Source organism: Salvelinus fontinalis, chromosome 7, assembly GCF_029448725.1.
Source record: "Salvelinus fontinalis isolate EN_2023a chromosome 7, ASM2944872v1, whole genome shotgun sequence".
Classification (NCBI taxonomy): Eukaryota; Metazoa; Chordata; class Actinopteri; order Salmoniformes; family Salmonidae; genus Salvelinus; species Salvelinus fontinalis.
This window is the reverse complement of record NC_074671.1, coordinates 48,330,879-48,346,153: the sequence shown is the minus strand read 5'-3', so window position 1 is coordinate 48,346,153 and position 15,275 is coordinate 48,330,879. Positions and strand designations below refer to the sequence as shown.

Genomic DNA, 15,275 nt, shown 5'->3' with positions numbered 1-15,275 from the left:
AGGTCAGTGTTTTTAGAACAATGCATAAGCCAGCCTAGGGGTCAGAGGAGAGTTTAAAGAGCAAAGACGCATTACTCAATGTTTTTTTTAACCTTTATTTAACTAGGCAAGTCAGTAAAGAACAAATTCTTATTTACAATGACGACCCACCGGGAACAGTGGGTTAACTGTTCAGGGGCAGAACGACAGATTTTTACCTTGTCAGCTCGGGGATTCGATCCAGCAACCTTTCGGTTACTGGCCCAACGCTCTAACTAGGCTACCTGCCACCCCAAGTTCACATGCTTTGCCACTGACAGATAACAAGGTTGTGTTGAGCACTGAGAATATTAACTTATCTTTCTGTGACCGAGTCTCCATTCAGGTTCCAGAGCATCAATAATACACTGCAGCAGCTCAGGTTTCACATAGATGGACAGGGCCAAGGCTCAAATGGGGGGTCCCTTAATCTGTCAACACTGAAGCACACCAACACGTTTACTTGCAACCTCTAATGTACACAATACAGAAGCAGCTTGATTTCAGTTCATTTCCATACGCTAGCCTATTTGAGATGTGTAAATCAATTACACATCCATGTAACTACAAAGCAGTTACTTTGTAATATGATATTACAATTAATTATTACACAAGAGAAAGTATGCCACATAAACAGTATCGCACATGTCAAGGTGTAACATTTTATCGTGCCGTCTACTTCAATTTCAAAACACTCAGTGAAGTGAAGACTCCAAATGTCCTTGAAAAAAAAAAAATAATATATAACTAATAGTTTGAGACCAAGTGAAAACGCATTCATACACTTCTGGAGATAGGGCAGGCGGTTTGATCTGAATGAAAGATACTGTAAGAAAACGTCCGAGTACAGGGCTTTCATTCAATAGTCTTTCTTCACAAAATAAGTGCCCCTTTGTGAGTCCGTCAGTCATTCAAACTGGTGGCTTTTTCCTGTTTCTGGAAGCTGGGTCCTTGCTGGTGGGTGTCACTCAGTGCAGCTGCATGGTAAGTGGGGTTGCAAAATTCCAGTAACTTTTGCAAAATTCCCAGGTTTTAAATAAATCTAATTTGGAAAATTCCCTGGAAAGTCTTGGTAAACGTGGGAATCATGGGAAAGTTACCATAATTGTGCAACCCTGCTGAAAAGGTAAGGGGAGCTACTGTGTGGGCAGAGGGATGCCCCTGGGGTCTGTGACTTGGCCTTCCTGTAGGTTCTTCACCAGCTGTGCCAACCAGCGTTTGGTGGTGGTGTCGTCCTTCAGGACCTGGGCAAACGTGGTGTCTTTAAGCTGGTCTGGTAGACACTGACGGAGGGCCTCTCGGGCTCTGGTGTGGGGGCAGAGGTGAGAAAAACAAAGTCATGTTAGTTATGATAGTGAGTAAGCCACTTTCAGCAGAATCTATTATCTATCAAGATAAGACCATGAACACATCCACTGTTTTCAGAGTTCCCAACATAATTTCCTCAAGATGTTTTTGTTGTTGTAATTCCTGGAAAATTGCTTCAAAACACTGAAGGATTGAACACAGACCAAATGAGACAAGCAACAGCAGGTCGAAGAGTTGATTTCAATACCTGGAGTTGTCTGACAGGCGTAGGTAACAGCGGACAACATGTTTCAAAAGACGAGCGGAGGGCTCTTTGGAGAGCTGAAGAACCATTTTGCCCTGAAAAAGACAGTTGTATAAAAAATTATTTAGGAGGCAATCAATGTCTAGAAAAGTATAATATTTTGAATATTGGTTAACCTTGAACTTACAAGTATCATGGCCACATGGGAGAAGCGTTCATATGTTTGGCAAATGTACGCCAGCCCTGTGTCATCAAGGAGTATTTTCTGTAGTATAAAAGTTGCTACCTGTGGAACAAAAAATGAGGGTTGAAATACATGTATCTTTAGAGATACAGAGAGCGAGATACAGAGAGTGCGAGAGAGATGCAGAGAGAGAGCGAGAGGCAGAGAGCGAGAGGCAGAGAGCGAGAGGCAGAGAGCGAGAGGCAGAGAGCGAGAGGCAGAGAGCGAGAGGCAGAGAGCGAGAGGCAGAGAGCGAGAGGCAGAGAGCGAGAGGCAGAGAGCGAGAGGCAGAGAGCGAGAGGCAGAGAGCGAGAGGCAGAGAGCGAGAGGCAGAGAGCGAGAGGCAGAGAGCGAGAGGCAGAGAGCGAGAGGCAGAGAGCGAGAGGCAGAGAGCGAGAGGCAGAGAGCGAGAGGCAGAGAGCGAGAGGCAGAGAGCGAGAGGCAGAGATGCAGAGAGCGAGATGCAGAGAGCGAGATGCAGAGAGCGAGATGCAGAGAGCGAGATGCAGAGAGCGAGATGCAGAGATGCAGAGAGCGAGATGCAGAGATGCAGAGAGCGAGATGCAGAGATGCAGAGAGCGAGATGCGAGAGAGACATGCAGAGAGCGAGAGAGACATGCAGAGAGCGAGAGAGACATGCAGAGAGCGAGAGAGACATGCAGAGAGCGAGAGAGACGCAGAGAGCGAGAGGCAGAGAGCGAGAGGCAGAGAGCGAGAGGCAGAGATGCAGAGAGCGAGATGCAGAGAGCGAGATGCAGAGAGCGAGATGCAGAGAGCGAGATGCAGAGAGCGAGATGCAGAGAGCGAGATGCAGAGAGCGAGATGCAGAGAGCGAGATGCAGAGAGCGAGATGCAGAGAGCGAGATGCAGAGAGCGAGATGCAGAGATGCAGAGAGCGAGATGCAGAGATGCAGAGAGCGAGATGCGAGAGAGACATGCAGAGAGCGAGAGAGACATGCAGAGAGCGAGAGAGACATGCAGAGAGCGAGAGAGACATGCAGAGAGCGAGAGAGACATGCAGAGAGCGAGAGAGACATGCAGAGAGCGAGAGAGACATGCAGAGAGCGAGAGAGACATGCAGAGAGCGAGAGAGACATGCAGAGAGCGAGAGAGACATGCAGAGAGCGAGAGAGACATGCAGAGAGCGAGAGAGACATGCAGAGAGCGAGAGGCAGAGAGCGAGAGGCAGAGAGGCAGAGATGCAGAGAGCGAGATGCAGAGAGCGAGATGCAGAGAGCGAGATGCAGAGAGCGAGATGCAGAGAGCGAGATGCAGAGAGCGAGATGCAGAGAGCGAGATGCAGAGAGCGAGATGCAGAGATGCAGAGAGCGAGATGCAGAGATGCAGAGAGCGAGATGCGAGAGAGACATGCAGAGAGCGAGAGAGACATGCAGAGAGCGAGAGAGACATGCAGAGAGCGAGAGAGACATGCAGAGAGCGAGAGAGACATGCAGAGAGCGAGAGAGACATGCAGAGAGCGAGAGAGACATGCAGAGAGCGAGAGAGACATGCAGAGAGCGAGAGAGACATGCAGAGAGCGAGAGAGACATGCAGAGAGCGAGAGAGACATGCAGAGAGCGAGAGAGACATGCAGAGAGCGAGAGAGACATGCAGAGAGCGAGAGAGACATGCAGAGAGCGAGAGAGACATGCAGAGAGCGAGAGAGACATGCAGAGAGCGAGAGAGACATGCAGAGAGCGAGAGAGACATGCAGAGAGCGAGAGAGACATGCAGAGAGCGAGAGAGACATGCAGAGAGCGAGAGAGACGCAGAGAGCGAGAGAGACGCAGAGAGCGAGAGAGACGCAGAGAGCGAGAGAGACGCAGAGAGCGAGAGAGACGCAGAGAGCGAGAGAGACGCAGAGAGCGAGAGAGACGCAGAGAGCGAGAGAGACGCAGAGAGCGACGCAGAGAGCGAGAGAGACGCAGAGAGCGAGACGCAGAGAGCGAGAGAGAGACACAGAGAGCGAGAGAGAGATACAGAGAGCGAGAGAGAGATACAGAGAGCGAGAGAGAGATACAGAGAGCGAGAGAGAGATACAGAGAGCGAGAGAGAGATACAGAGAGCGAGAGAGAGATACAGAGAGCGAGAGAGAGATACAGAGAGCGAGAGAGAGATACAGAGAGCGAGAGAGAGATACAGAGAGCGAGAGAGAGATACAGAGAGCGAGAGAGAGATACAGAGAGAGAGAGAGAGAGATACAGAGAGCGAGAGAGAGATACAGAGAGCGAGAGAGAGATACAGAGAGCGAGAGAGAGATACAGAGAGCGAGAGAGAGATACAGAGAGCGAGAGAGAGATACAGAGAACGAGAGAGAGATACAGAGAGCGAGAGAGAGATACAGAGAGCGAGAGAGAGATACAGAGAGCGAGAGAGAGATACAGAGAGCGAGAGAGAGATACAGAGAGCGAGAGAGAGATACAGAGAGCGAGAGAGAGATACAGAGAGCGAGAGAGAGATACAGAGATCGAGAGCGAGATACAGAGAGCGAGATACAGAGAGCGAGAGATATGTACCGTTTTGGAAAGCTCACTGCCAGACTCCATTATGCGAAGGCACAGAGGAATAATTTCTGTTGTCAACAGGAAGTTGATCACTTCCTGCTCATCTGTTTTGACCAAGGCACCTGCCAATCAAACAGAAACAAGTTATAGAGAAACATACATGACACATACTGTATTGTCAACGTAATTGGATCATTTCATTACTTAGGCAATGACAACATCAGAGAGTGAGATTGAGAGAGAAGAAAAGACAGAGAAGGCATAGCAATAGAACCACAAAAATGATATAAAGGATATTTACCGATGACTCCTAGGCTGGTGAGTCGGAGGTACTCAAATGGTCGTGTTTTGCTGACAGTGTGTAAGAAGGGGTACAGGAATAGAGGAATGTGTGCTGCCAGAAATGCCGATCTGTGAAAGACAACAGTAAATAAGTTAGACATTTCACATCATATAGAACACATCATATAGAAGAAAACACAGACTGTTTTTGTTAATCGCATTGTACAATTCAATCATGATGATAGAAAATCAAGTGACCCACCTTGTCTCTGGATGAGAGGCTACACACTGCAGAAGTGCTAATGCGTTGCATACTCTGTTGGACTGGTGAGCGGTGAGGGTCGGGGGGTTTATTGAAGGGTAGATGTTGACAATTTCCTATTTATGAAAGCGTAATTAGAGGGTCATCATCACGTTTAGAGCCACACTCACAGAAAGGAAAATCATGTTACATCCTGTTAGAGACTAGCCAGTGAGTGATGTCCACAATCTTACCTGCAGGAGAGCAGCTATAGTTCCACAGGAGTGCCATAGCATTGGAGCCAAATCTGGCACGGACTCCCGTTTTTTACTGAGCTCAAGCAGGGCATTCTCGCGGGTCTCTGGGCTGGACAGCTCGTTGATCCACTGGTAGATCTTTTCTCTATCCACTTGGGCCAGAGCCGTGGTTACAGCCTGTTTTACAGGAGAGGTGGACACCGTGAGCTAAACTGACATTGTGTTGGAATTATTCCGTAAACAACAGTGTTCCGTTAACAATGGTGTTTCTTGCCACCTTAATGAATGAATGAGTTAGCTAGTGCTAGGTAGCTAGTGCTAGGTAGCTAGTGCTAGGTAGCTAGTGCTAGGTAGCTAGTGCTAGGTAGCTAGTGCTAGGTAGCTAGTGCTAGGTAGCTAGTGCTAGTTGTCTACCTAAACGGTAGCTAACAGTCAACAACATGTACATTAACCTTACATTCATGGATACGTTAACTTTCCCACAAATAGAAGTTAGCTACCATAGCTAATAGCTGGCTCATTCAAATGTGAATATTATCCAAACAGTTTGCCACATGAGGGGTTCAAAACAGCTCTGTAACAAGTTTAGCATTACAGCTAGCTAGCAACTGTACTGCTGGCCAAATTCAAGCCAGGGATTGGCCTTGTGCTAGCAAAAACAAAAGCCTTGTACTAACTATTGTTAACCTAGCTAGCTAACGTTAGCAACATATTTCGTGTACTTACTGCTCCTGTAGCCAGCATTCTATGCAGCGCTTGGATATTTTCGAGAAACGTCTAGTAAAATCTGAAAATGTGTTATGTTGTGAAAACAGAGAACGAAGCTCGCGAGAGCGCCACTGCGTTCAACCTTTCAACTCAGACGTGCCTCATGTGAAACGCCGGGAAAGTGACGTGACTATTTCCGTCTTTTTCTGTTTTTGACCACTTCAATATTATGCACATTGCAGCGGACCGACTGACAGATCTACAAATAATTTAGCACCATAAATAACTACTCATTATTATTTGTAGATAATTCAGTCAGTCACCATTTACCTACAATGCGTCATGGATTTGATGCTCCCCAACACGGCCAACATAATCCAATTCATGAAAAAACGATATATGCTATATGCATAATTATATAGGTATTTGTGGAATAATTTACCTCTACTGGTGTATTTCATGAAGGCATTCGTTGTCGTTTTTGCGTTATCGTTTTTGTCAATTTTGAGTTTGAGGTCCATTAAAAAATCGAGGGCGTTGATCCACAAACTCTCAATTGAGCTATACTATCCCATTACTACATGCCTAAATATAAACCTTAGCTACATAGATTTTTAAAAAATTTAACATTTATTTATCTAGGCATGTCAGTTAAGAACAAATTCTTATTTGCAATGACAGCCTACACCGGCCAAACTCAGACGACGCTGGAGCAATTGTGCGCCCTGCCTTATGGACTCCCAATCACAGCCTGTTGTGATACAGTCTGGATTCAAACCAGGTTGTCTGTAGTGACAGTAGCACTGTAGTAGCACTGAGATGCAGTGTCTTAGACCACTGCACCACTTGGGAGCCCCAAAATAATAACAATAATGTCAGAGTGGTAATCTTTGATAATATTCAATTTTATTATACTCACATTTGTGATGTGTGTACATAACATGAACACCCTTTTCTGATGATCTGCATCCCACACATTGAGCAACTAAAGATTGGGTTGAGCACAAAGTGAAACAAGGAGTTAGACTTTTTCATTTTATTTAAACGATTATCTGATTTTATTCATAGGCATTGAAGTTAACGTCATGCATAGTACCAATGTATGTCAATAGGACCAGGTAGTAGGAGGAGTATTCCACTGCACCAATAAGCACTCAAAGATTTGTCTGTTAGTGCCCAGTTCTATAAATGCTTCTCGATCCATCCAGATCCCCTCTGTAGCATTACTCATTAACCAGTCCAGCCAGCCGACTGTGTTTGTTTTGTTTTGGGGGGATGATGTGATGCAACCATAGATGGGTGTTCATTAATTGATGTTAGTTAATCCTTCAACAGTTGGCTAGAACAGTCTCTAGCACAGAACAAGTTTCAGAAACACTGGGCTAGATAGCACAGCCTACAGCCTCAGTGGTTGCATCTTCAGTGTATCAAGACCAAAGTAGTAGGCTACATCTTGTATAAATCTAACTGATCGATCTGTCAATGTGGATCTGTCAATTGGCAGGCCGTCATTGAAAATAAGAATTTGTTCTTAACTGACTTGCCTAGTTAAATAAAGGTTAAATAAAAAAATTAACATAATAAGAATCGGCCTGCTTGATTGCTACTTGCTTTAATGCTTTGATCACCTAGCTCAATGCTGATTGCTGAGGATGTTTGACCATTCGAGACTGTTTAATCCTTTGGGACAAATGTCACAGAGGCTATAATAGAGCCACTACTGCCATAGCTAATAATAACCAACATGAAGCTCTTTGATTCAGATTTAAGAAATCCTATTGGTGATGGTGCTTATTATGTGTACTATTTAGGAAACGGTGTTACTGGTACCAAAATGTTCACAAACTTTGCGTACCATAAATACAAGACATGAATACACAATGAATGCAATATGATAATGCAGCGGTGGGTCTAGATCTGTGCACCACTTCACATTTCAATCATAATTATTGGAATTCTCATCCTCTGATCCTGAGATATCATCCAATATGACTTAGCCAAGCATGTACTATGGCTGTGGTGAGAAAGCAGAGGTAACAGCTAGAGTGGAGAGTTCACCAGCTATCTGTCTGTCAGCCTGGATACCTCCTTTGATCATACTGGATTTATTCCTTCACCATTCGCATCCGGTGCTCCAGTATTTAAGTCTAACCTATGGGGAATCAGGGATTAGTGCCTGCGAATGTTTCATGTGAGGCTGGCACCATCCGCGCCAGGTCCTGGTAAATATTAGACTAGAGCAGCCTGGGAATCAATGCCAGCTGACCTAGATAAGAGGACAGTGAAGCAAGTTAATGATTCAACCAGCATTACAGAGGGACAGACTGCTTAAATGTCCCGTTTGGGGATGAAGAGACAGACTGGATGGGTTGGTATGTGCTCGTGGAGCAGAGAGAAAGGGGGAACACACTTCTGCCTTAAATTGGTCTGAGTCCTTGTCTCGGACGACCCAACTCTGTGATTATTACGCATCATGGCTAAGCTGGTGGAGTGTGTGCCCAACTTCTCCGAGGGCCGGAACAAAAAGGTGAGTGGGCATGGGAGATACAGAAAGTAGGTTACCTGTTGGCACAGCAGAAGGAAGCTGTTAGTTATAGTCTGTGGTGTGATTAACACAATGCACATGATAGCTTTATATTGGTCATGTAAGAAGACTTTCTGTCTGAAACATCGATCTTGATTACCAATAACATTATTTTTATTTGACATTTTTCTATATTTTATGAGATCAGTGTGTCTGGAATCAAGGGGGGCTCATGGAGACTGTGAATACCTAAGCAAACAAACAATTTTACAGTATAATCCTGAATATGATCTCGAGATACCAACAAAATGTTTTCTGAATAACTGTATGTGGACGAAACAAGTTATAAAAGTCAATGTGATTTGCTCCCATTCCAGGTGATTGATGCCATAGCAGAGGCCATATCCAGCACGGAGGGATGCAGTCTGCTCGACGTGGACCCTGGATCCTCCACCAACCGTACAGTCTACACCTTCGTAGGCTCGCCACAGGCTGTGGTGGAGGGTGCACTGAACGCTGCACGCACTGCCTTCCCACTCATTGATATGACCAAACACTCAGGTAGGAGATAGAGAGAGAGAGAGCTAAAAAGAGAGACTCTCACATGACTTAGTCAAACAGTTATGTTCAAAGATATCACACAACTCCTCTCCACCTTTTATTTTATACCTTTATTTAACTAGGCAAGTCAGTTAAGAACAAATTCTTATTTTCAATGACGGCCTAGGAACAGTGGGTTAACTGCCTTGCTCAGGGGCAGAACGACATATTTTTACCTTGTCAGCTCGGGGATTCGATCTTGCAGCAAGTCCAACGCTCTAACCACTAGGCTACCTGCCGCCCTGCCTCACTTTTAAGTGCAAATAAAGGGTGGCTAAGTACTGTTGGTAAGTTGTTAAGTGTGTTTAGTGGAATAATATGTATGTTTGTTGTAGGGGAGCATCCACGGATGGGCGCCATGGACGTGTGTCCCTTCATCCCTGTCCAGAATGTCACTATGGAGGACTGTGTCAACTGTGCCAACATTTTTGCCCAGCACTTAACAGATGTGCTGCATGTACCTGGTAGGTTTTCCTCTCTGACCTATTGACCTATAGTTAACATATTGTCCATTTGCTTAGCTGTAGACAAAGCCATAGGGTCAGTTTCAGTGCAGTGCACCTTGACTCTGTGTATTCTTTCTCATATGGTAATCATCTCCAGCTTACAATTGGCTCATTCATCCCCCTCCTCTCCCGTAACTATTTCCCAGGTCGCTGCTGTAAATGAGAATGTGTTCTCAGTCAACTTACCTGGTAAACTAATGGTATTGTTCTCAGAAAGCCACACAAAGGTGAATAAGACACATTGTCGTTTCTCCAAAGTGTATCTTTATGGAGAAGCAGCGAGGAAGGAGAACAGGAGATCTCTTCCCTCTGTCCGGGCAGGGGAGTATGAGGCCTTGTCTGAGAAAGTGAGTTTGACCTAACTTCATTGTATTCGTACCCTATGGGCAACATTACCCTCATTGTAAAAGAGCATAGATCTGTGAAAAATAAGCTAAAAATGAAAAGCAGTACTTTACTTTACAGACGTTTTTTTGTGTGAGAAGAACCATTTTCTGGATCCGCCCTTGTCTCACTAACACTGCTCTAGTTCAACTCCCAGGCTAATGATTGGCATCGGCTGATGCAGAAGAAATAGACGAATCCAATGTAAAAAAAAAAAAAAAAAGTCTGTAGCTCAAACACACAATGTTTAAGAGGGGTTGGAAGCACTAAATTATACCGATGTGTCTATTGTCCTCAGTTGAAGAGGACAGAGTGGGCTCCTGACTATGGCCCTGCCACCTTCGTGCCCTCCTGGGGAGCTACAGTAGCAGGCGCTCGCAAATTCCTGGTTGCCTACAACATAAACCTCCTCAGCACCAAGGAACAAGCCCATCGGATCGCACTAGATATCCGGGAACAGGGCAGAAGCAAAGACCAGGTAGGGTAGGCTCGCTACTGATCCATCTTGATCGCCCAATGTCAGAGATGAAGGACACACAGCTACTTTGGCTTCGGAAGAGATTCCACTAATTTTTCGGAGACATCATTGTCTTCCTCTTCTTTATAACTGATGCTGATCTAATAAAGGCCTATTTTTGAGTCATATGCCTTGTCTGCTTCCAAAGAGAGTAACATGGTCGATTTGTATTGTAGCCGGGTCGGCTGAAGAAGGTGCAGGGAATGGGCTGGTACCTGGAAGAGGCGAACATAGCCCAGGTGTCCACCAACATCCTGGACTTTGAGCTGACGCCCGTCCACGCTGTTTACGAAGAGGTCTGCAGTGCTGCCAAGGTACAACAACACAACAACAGCCACAGCTGCAAACAGTACAGCATTATTGTACAAAACTCTCTCACTGATCTGCTGGTTTGAACCAGTGACATAAGGACAACTAATAATGTCAAAATTTTCAGCCAGTTTGACACCTTTCCTTCCTTCCTTCTCCTCCCCAGGACCTGAACCTGCCAGTGGTGGGCTCTCAGATTGTAGGCATCATGCCTCTGAGAGCCGTGCTGGACTGTGCTGACTTCTACATCCAGAGAGACAGGCTCTTCATTGTGGAGGAGGAGCACAAGGTCCGTCTGGTCATCAGTAAACTTGGGCTTGATTCACTTGGGCCTTTCGTCGCCAAAGAGAAAATCATAGAGTGAGTACCAATGAGTGCACTATTATCATGGTCTAAGGGACTTTTCCCATTCTAGGTATTCAAATCTATTTCTATGGTTGTGACTCTAGGTACATGGTGGAGAGGACTGAGGAGGACAAGCGTCTGGTGTCTCTGTCTCTGCAGCAGTTTGTCCGCAGCGTGGGGGCCAGAACCGCTGCTCCAGGAGGAGGGTCAGTCTCTGCTGCCGTCGCTGCAATGGTACAACCATCTTTAATATCATGTAGATGACTATTTTCCCCTTATGACCTTGCCCAGCACATAGGAATAAACCAATTTAAAGTATGTACAATACAAGGAGTCAAAGGTGTGTGTGTGTGTGCGTTTCAGGGGGCTGCTCTGGGAGCCATGGTGGGTCAGATGACCTACGGGAAGAGGCAGTTTGACAGCCTGGACAGCATCATGAGGAGACTCATCCCTCCCTTCCATCAGGCAATGAATGAACTGCTGGTCATGGTGGACGCAGACTCCAAGGCATTCAGTCGCTACATGGTGAGAGGAAAACATATCATAGAAACCTTCAGTCTGGGTTAACCGGGCTAGGGAAAGCAGGAACTATACAGGGAAAAGCTAGACTGAAATCCTAACTGAATATTTTTCACTATTGTTTCACTTTATTCCGTTTCAGAGCATATTCAGATTGGATTCCAAGCTAAGAAATAAAATACTTAGCTTAACTTATGCCTTGAGAAAAAAGAATCAAAAAAGAAATGTTTTATTGTCACGTACACCGGATAGGTGCAGTGAAATGTGTTGTTTTACAGGGTCAGCCATAGTAGTACGGAGCCCCTGGAACAAATTAGGTTTAAGTGCCCTTGCTTAAGGGCACATCGACAGATTTTTTTCACCTTATCGGCTCGGGCATTCAAACCAGCGACCTTTCGCATACTGCCCCAATGAGCTAACCGCTGGGCTACCTGCCGCTCGATGCGACCCCACCCGACGCGACCCTGCCCTGCCTTTTAGCGAAGCAGAGAGTTGTACAAAATATGATGAATATTTCTTCTGATGATAAAAGTTCAGGTGAAGAGCGAGTGATAAAAATTATGTTTTTGTTCCTTGTAAATGCTTACTTTGAAGGTTCGACCCAAGGTAAGATCTTGATGTTTGCTGTATTGTGACTTTGCTATGAAAATATAGTGGAATGTAATCTTTTACTCCTGTTTTATAAGGTTTAACTTTCTCGTTTTCAGGCTGCATTGAAGATGCCAAGAAACACATCAGATGAAGTCAAAAGGTGATTGCCATGCTACCAACATATGGCAGTTCTGTCGAATCCAAGATGTCAGAGAAGCATGTCATTCAATTAGATGTGTAATTAAGCACACACACACACACACACACACACACACACACACACACACACACACACACACACACACACACACACACACACACACACACACACACACACACACACACACACACACACCTCTAAACAGCACAGCACGTTGGAACTGTTTCAAACCATCTTTACTTCAGATTGACATCTATGGAAACTCATTACTGTACATTCTCCTGTATCCCGCCCTCACCTGTCACCTCACATCATTTTACCTGTCAAGCAACCTGGCCTATCCCTGTAAACATGTAAAGCAGGGTTTCCCAAAGAAGACGGGTTTACTGTAGTTCATTTACTGCCAGCTCACCTGTACCAACTGTACGTAAGGTGTAGTCTTGTAGTCATGGTGTAGTCTTGTCATGCTCCAAATCGATCTAATTTCTCTACTCTTCCTCTTTCCTATACCTTATACCTATCCCCACCCCTAATCCTGCTTCTACCCCTACCCTGGTCTTGCTTCTGACCTGCCTCTTCCCCTATCCCTACGTAATTCTGCCTTACCATTACCCCTATCCCTGTTCCTGCCCCAGGAGGGAAGATGCCATGCAGGAGGGTCTGAAGCAAGCCGTGGCGGTCCCACTGTCTCTGGCGGAACGAGTCAACCTGCTGTGGCCTTGTCTAAAGGAAATGGTGCTCTACGGAAACGTGGCCTGCAAGTCTGACCTCCAGGTACCGTGACTGAAACCGTAGAGAAATTGGAACTTTGCAAGCACACCTGAGTGGCTTCTATGCAGTCGTTTATTTGCTTGAGGGCAGATACCGACATGCTTTAATGACCTAACTGTGGACCATTTTGTTTCGTGCCAACTGCTTATCTACACATACCATCTTACTGGCATACCGTAAAACAGCATCTCAAAACACCAGGGCACCCATAAGTGTCTCTATTAAGTCTGGTTGCAAAACATTTTCTGACAGATGCCCCAGAGCTATGACATGCATTGTACTGTAGACAGCCTACAAAGCATCTTCCTTATATGGTTATTATTTGTGGTGTTGCAGGTAGCAGCTAAAGCCCTGGAAACGGCAGTGTTTGGAGCCTACTACAATGTTGCGATCAACCTCAAGGGTATCGCAGATGAGTCCTTCAAAATGTCTGTAAGTTACAATGTAGCCTATAGGTCTTTCTTGCTCCAAAATGATGTAGCCTAGGTTACAACGTAGGTAATCTATCAGTACTGGAAAATGAATCAAAACAAAAAAAGGCTCGATTTTGGTGAGAGCCAGTGGATTATTACATTGTTATACAGTTATTTCATAGTTACACTTATACACTCGTGTTTTGTGTTTTGCAGATTCAACAGAGAGCATCAGCTCTGCTTACTGAGGCCAGGGAGAGTGCTAATGCAGTCCTGGATGCTGCAGAGAGAAAAGAGTGAAGAAGTTACCACATTACTAAAGCATCACCCACTGCCCGCCTAAGCCTCAAACCAGGCTTTCAAAACCATCAATTCTCATAACACTTTACAAAATAAACTGGGTTCACATCAATAAATGCTTGATCAACTACTCCTCAATGGTACTCTTTTGCTTTATTAGGAATTCAAGAAATACTTGCGTCATGTACTGTATAGCAGCAGCCTACACCAAGCCAAGATATCACAGTCAAAGGTGTTCTAAATCACATTAAATGGAATAGTACCACAATGTTTCTTCTTCTCTCTTCCATGTGAAGCTATGCTGATAGAGTAGTATTATTTGCTTCTGAATGACAAAGTGATTCAAGGTGTGTTTCGGGACATGAACCCCGTCCATACCTCCAACTGTGTAGTACAATAACCAGGATGACATGACGGGAATAAAAGGGTGTAGTCTATCCAGTTTGTTTAAGTAAGAGAACATCCTTCACACAAGACAAGGGACAGAATCGAGAGCTGCTTACGTACCAGTTACAGGCGTGTACACTCTTCATTTAATCTGGGTTCTATGTTCAAAATGTAAAATATATGCACTATTTATTTTAGCTTTCTGGCAGATATTCAGTATTTGCATATCTCAAATGAGTATTCATTATTCTTTTGATTACATGTAATGTCTTGGAATACCTTCAGATTTTGAACAAGGAACTTTTGGGCAGGTCAATCTGTTTTATAGCCTTATATTAATATGATAAAACAGTGATTAAAAAACGTAATCCTTTGTTGCAATTTTCTTATCAAAGTAACATATTTAATCGCCGGAAATGTTTGACAGCAGCTCAGGTAAAATACCCTCATTGTTTTGTCTGCTCGACATAACATTTCATGAACATATTTTGCCTAGCCGTGTTTTATTGATCATTTTCTTTTTGACTGCTTGTCTCTTCTAGGGGGTCGTCACCCCTCGGGGTATGACTTAGATCAGCAGAAACAGCCTCATGGTGGCCCAGGGGGACCGGGGGGCTGTCCTCCTGGGGATAAAGACCACCACTCTGGGGGGAAGAGACCATGGTCCTCCAGAGGGTTGCTACCCCCCCAGACCGCAGAGGCAGTGGTGACCATGGAGGCAGACACAGCCCTGGTGGCAGAGATCACCACGTGTTGCCATGGTGGTCACCGCGGTTGCCATGGAGATCGTGGCGGTAAACACGGTAACCCTGGTCGTAGAGACCATCACAGTCATGGTAGTGGTAGGGGAAAGTGATAGCGATGGTGGTCATGGTCACGGTTGTTGAGGAGGCCATGGGCGTCGCCACAAGAGGCACCGAAGAGTAATATAGTAAAACACTTTATAAGTGAAATTCAGCCATGATTTTCTGAATTACCTTGACCCAATAACACTATACATCATCCATGTACCCATTGTATAAACTTGCTTTCAATTGTATTTGAATAATCTTCAAAACTAATAATAAACCATTGAAGCAAACTGTTTGGAAAATTGAGTTTTCCTTTGAAGATTTACAAAAATTATTGTAACAACACAAGGAACTTTATCTAATGGTTAAAATA

At 45.0% G+C, this 15,275-nt stretch overlaps 2 protein-coding genes across 7 annotated transcripts; one reads left to right on the top strand and one right to left on the bottom strand.

Annotated features, from left to right (window-relative positions):
- Positions 1-75: 75 nt before the first annotated feature.
- On the bottom strand, positions 76-6,944 carry LOC129859566 (CCR4-NOT transcription complex subunit 9). 6 transcript variants are annotated; one of them, XM_055929472.1, is made up of 9 exons: positions 6,882-6,944; positions 6,705-6,770; positions 5,075-5,254; positions 4,842-4,957; positions 4,599-4,708; positions 4,310-4,419; positions 1,758-1,856; positions 1,575-1,665; positions 76-1,336 (listed from the first exon to the last, which is right to left on the bottom strand). In XM_055929472.1, the coding sequence occupies exons 2-9, from the start codon at positions 6,726-6,728 to the stop codon at positions 1,155-1,157; spliced, it is 912 nt and encodes a 303-aa protein (XP_055785447.1). In that variant the 5' UTR covers positions 6,729-6,770; positions 6,882-6,944; the 3' UTR covers positions 76-1,154. The 6 variants fall into 6 exon arrangements, with proteins under 6 accessions (XP_055785447.1, XP_055785449.1, XP_055785450.1 ...); XM_055929474.1 differs by lacking the exons at positions 6,705-6,770; positions 6,882-6,944 and adding exons at positions 5,804-5,864; positions 6,228-6,616; XM_055929475.1 differs by lacking the exon at positions 6,882-6,944 and having other exon boundaries at positions 76-1,323; positions 1,574-1,665; positions 6,705-6,793.
- Positions 6,945-8,116: 1,172 nt separating this feature from the next.
- Positions 8,117-13,862, top strand: LOC129859565 (formimidoyltransferase-cyclodeaminase-like). Its single transcript, XM_055929470.1, has 13 exons — positions 8,117-8,312; positions 8,687-8,870; positions 9,245-9,373; positions 9,674-9,762; positions 10,098-10,277; positions 10,493-10,630; positions 10,792-10,985; positions 11,075-11,204; positions 11,334-11,495; positions 12,197-12,240; positions 12,876-13,014; positions 13,348-13,443; positions 13,641-13,862. Exons 1-13 carry the CDS (start codon positions 8,259-8,261, stop codon positions 13,722-13,724), a joined length of 1,623 nt encoding a protein of 540 aa, XP_055785445.1. The 5' UTR covers positions 8,117-8,258; the 3' UTR covers positions 13,725-13,862.
- The last annotated feature ends 1,413 nt before the right edge of the window (positions 13,863-15,275 follow it).

Excerpts from the sequence above, each read along its gene's own strand:
- LOC129859566 (XM_055929472.1), bottom strand. The coding sequence starts at position 6,728 with ATGTTATGTACACACATCACAAAT. Across the intron at positions 4,709-4,841 it reads GCCTCTCATCCAGAGACAAG|ATCGGCATTTCTGGCAGCAC; the intron begins GTGGGTCACTTG and ends TGTCTTTCACAG. Across the intron at positions 1,857-4,309 it reads GCAGTGAGCTTTCCAAAACG|GTAGCAACTTTTATACTACA; the intron begins GTACATATCTCT and ends TTTGTTCCACAG.
- LOC129859565 (XM_055929470.1), top strand. The coding sequence starts at position 8,259 with ATGGCTAAGCTGGTGGAGTGTGTGCCCAACTTCTCCGAGGGCCGGAAC. Across the intron at positions 9,374-9,673 it reads AGATGTGCTGCATGTACCTG|TGTATCTTTATGGAGAAGCA; the intron begins GTAGGTTTTCCT and ends GTTTCTCCAAAG. Across the intron at positions 13,444-13,640 it reads ATGAGTCCTTCAAAATGTCT|ATTCAACAGAGAGCATCAGC; the intron begins GTAAGTTACAAT and ends TGTGTTTTGCAG.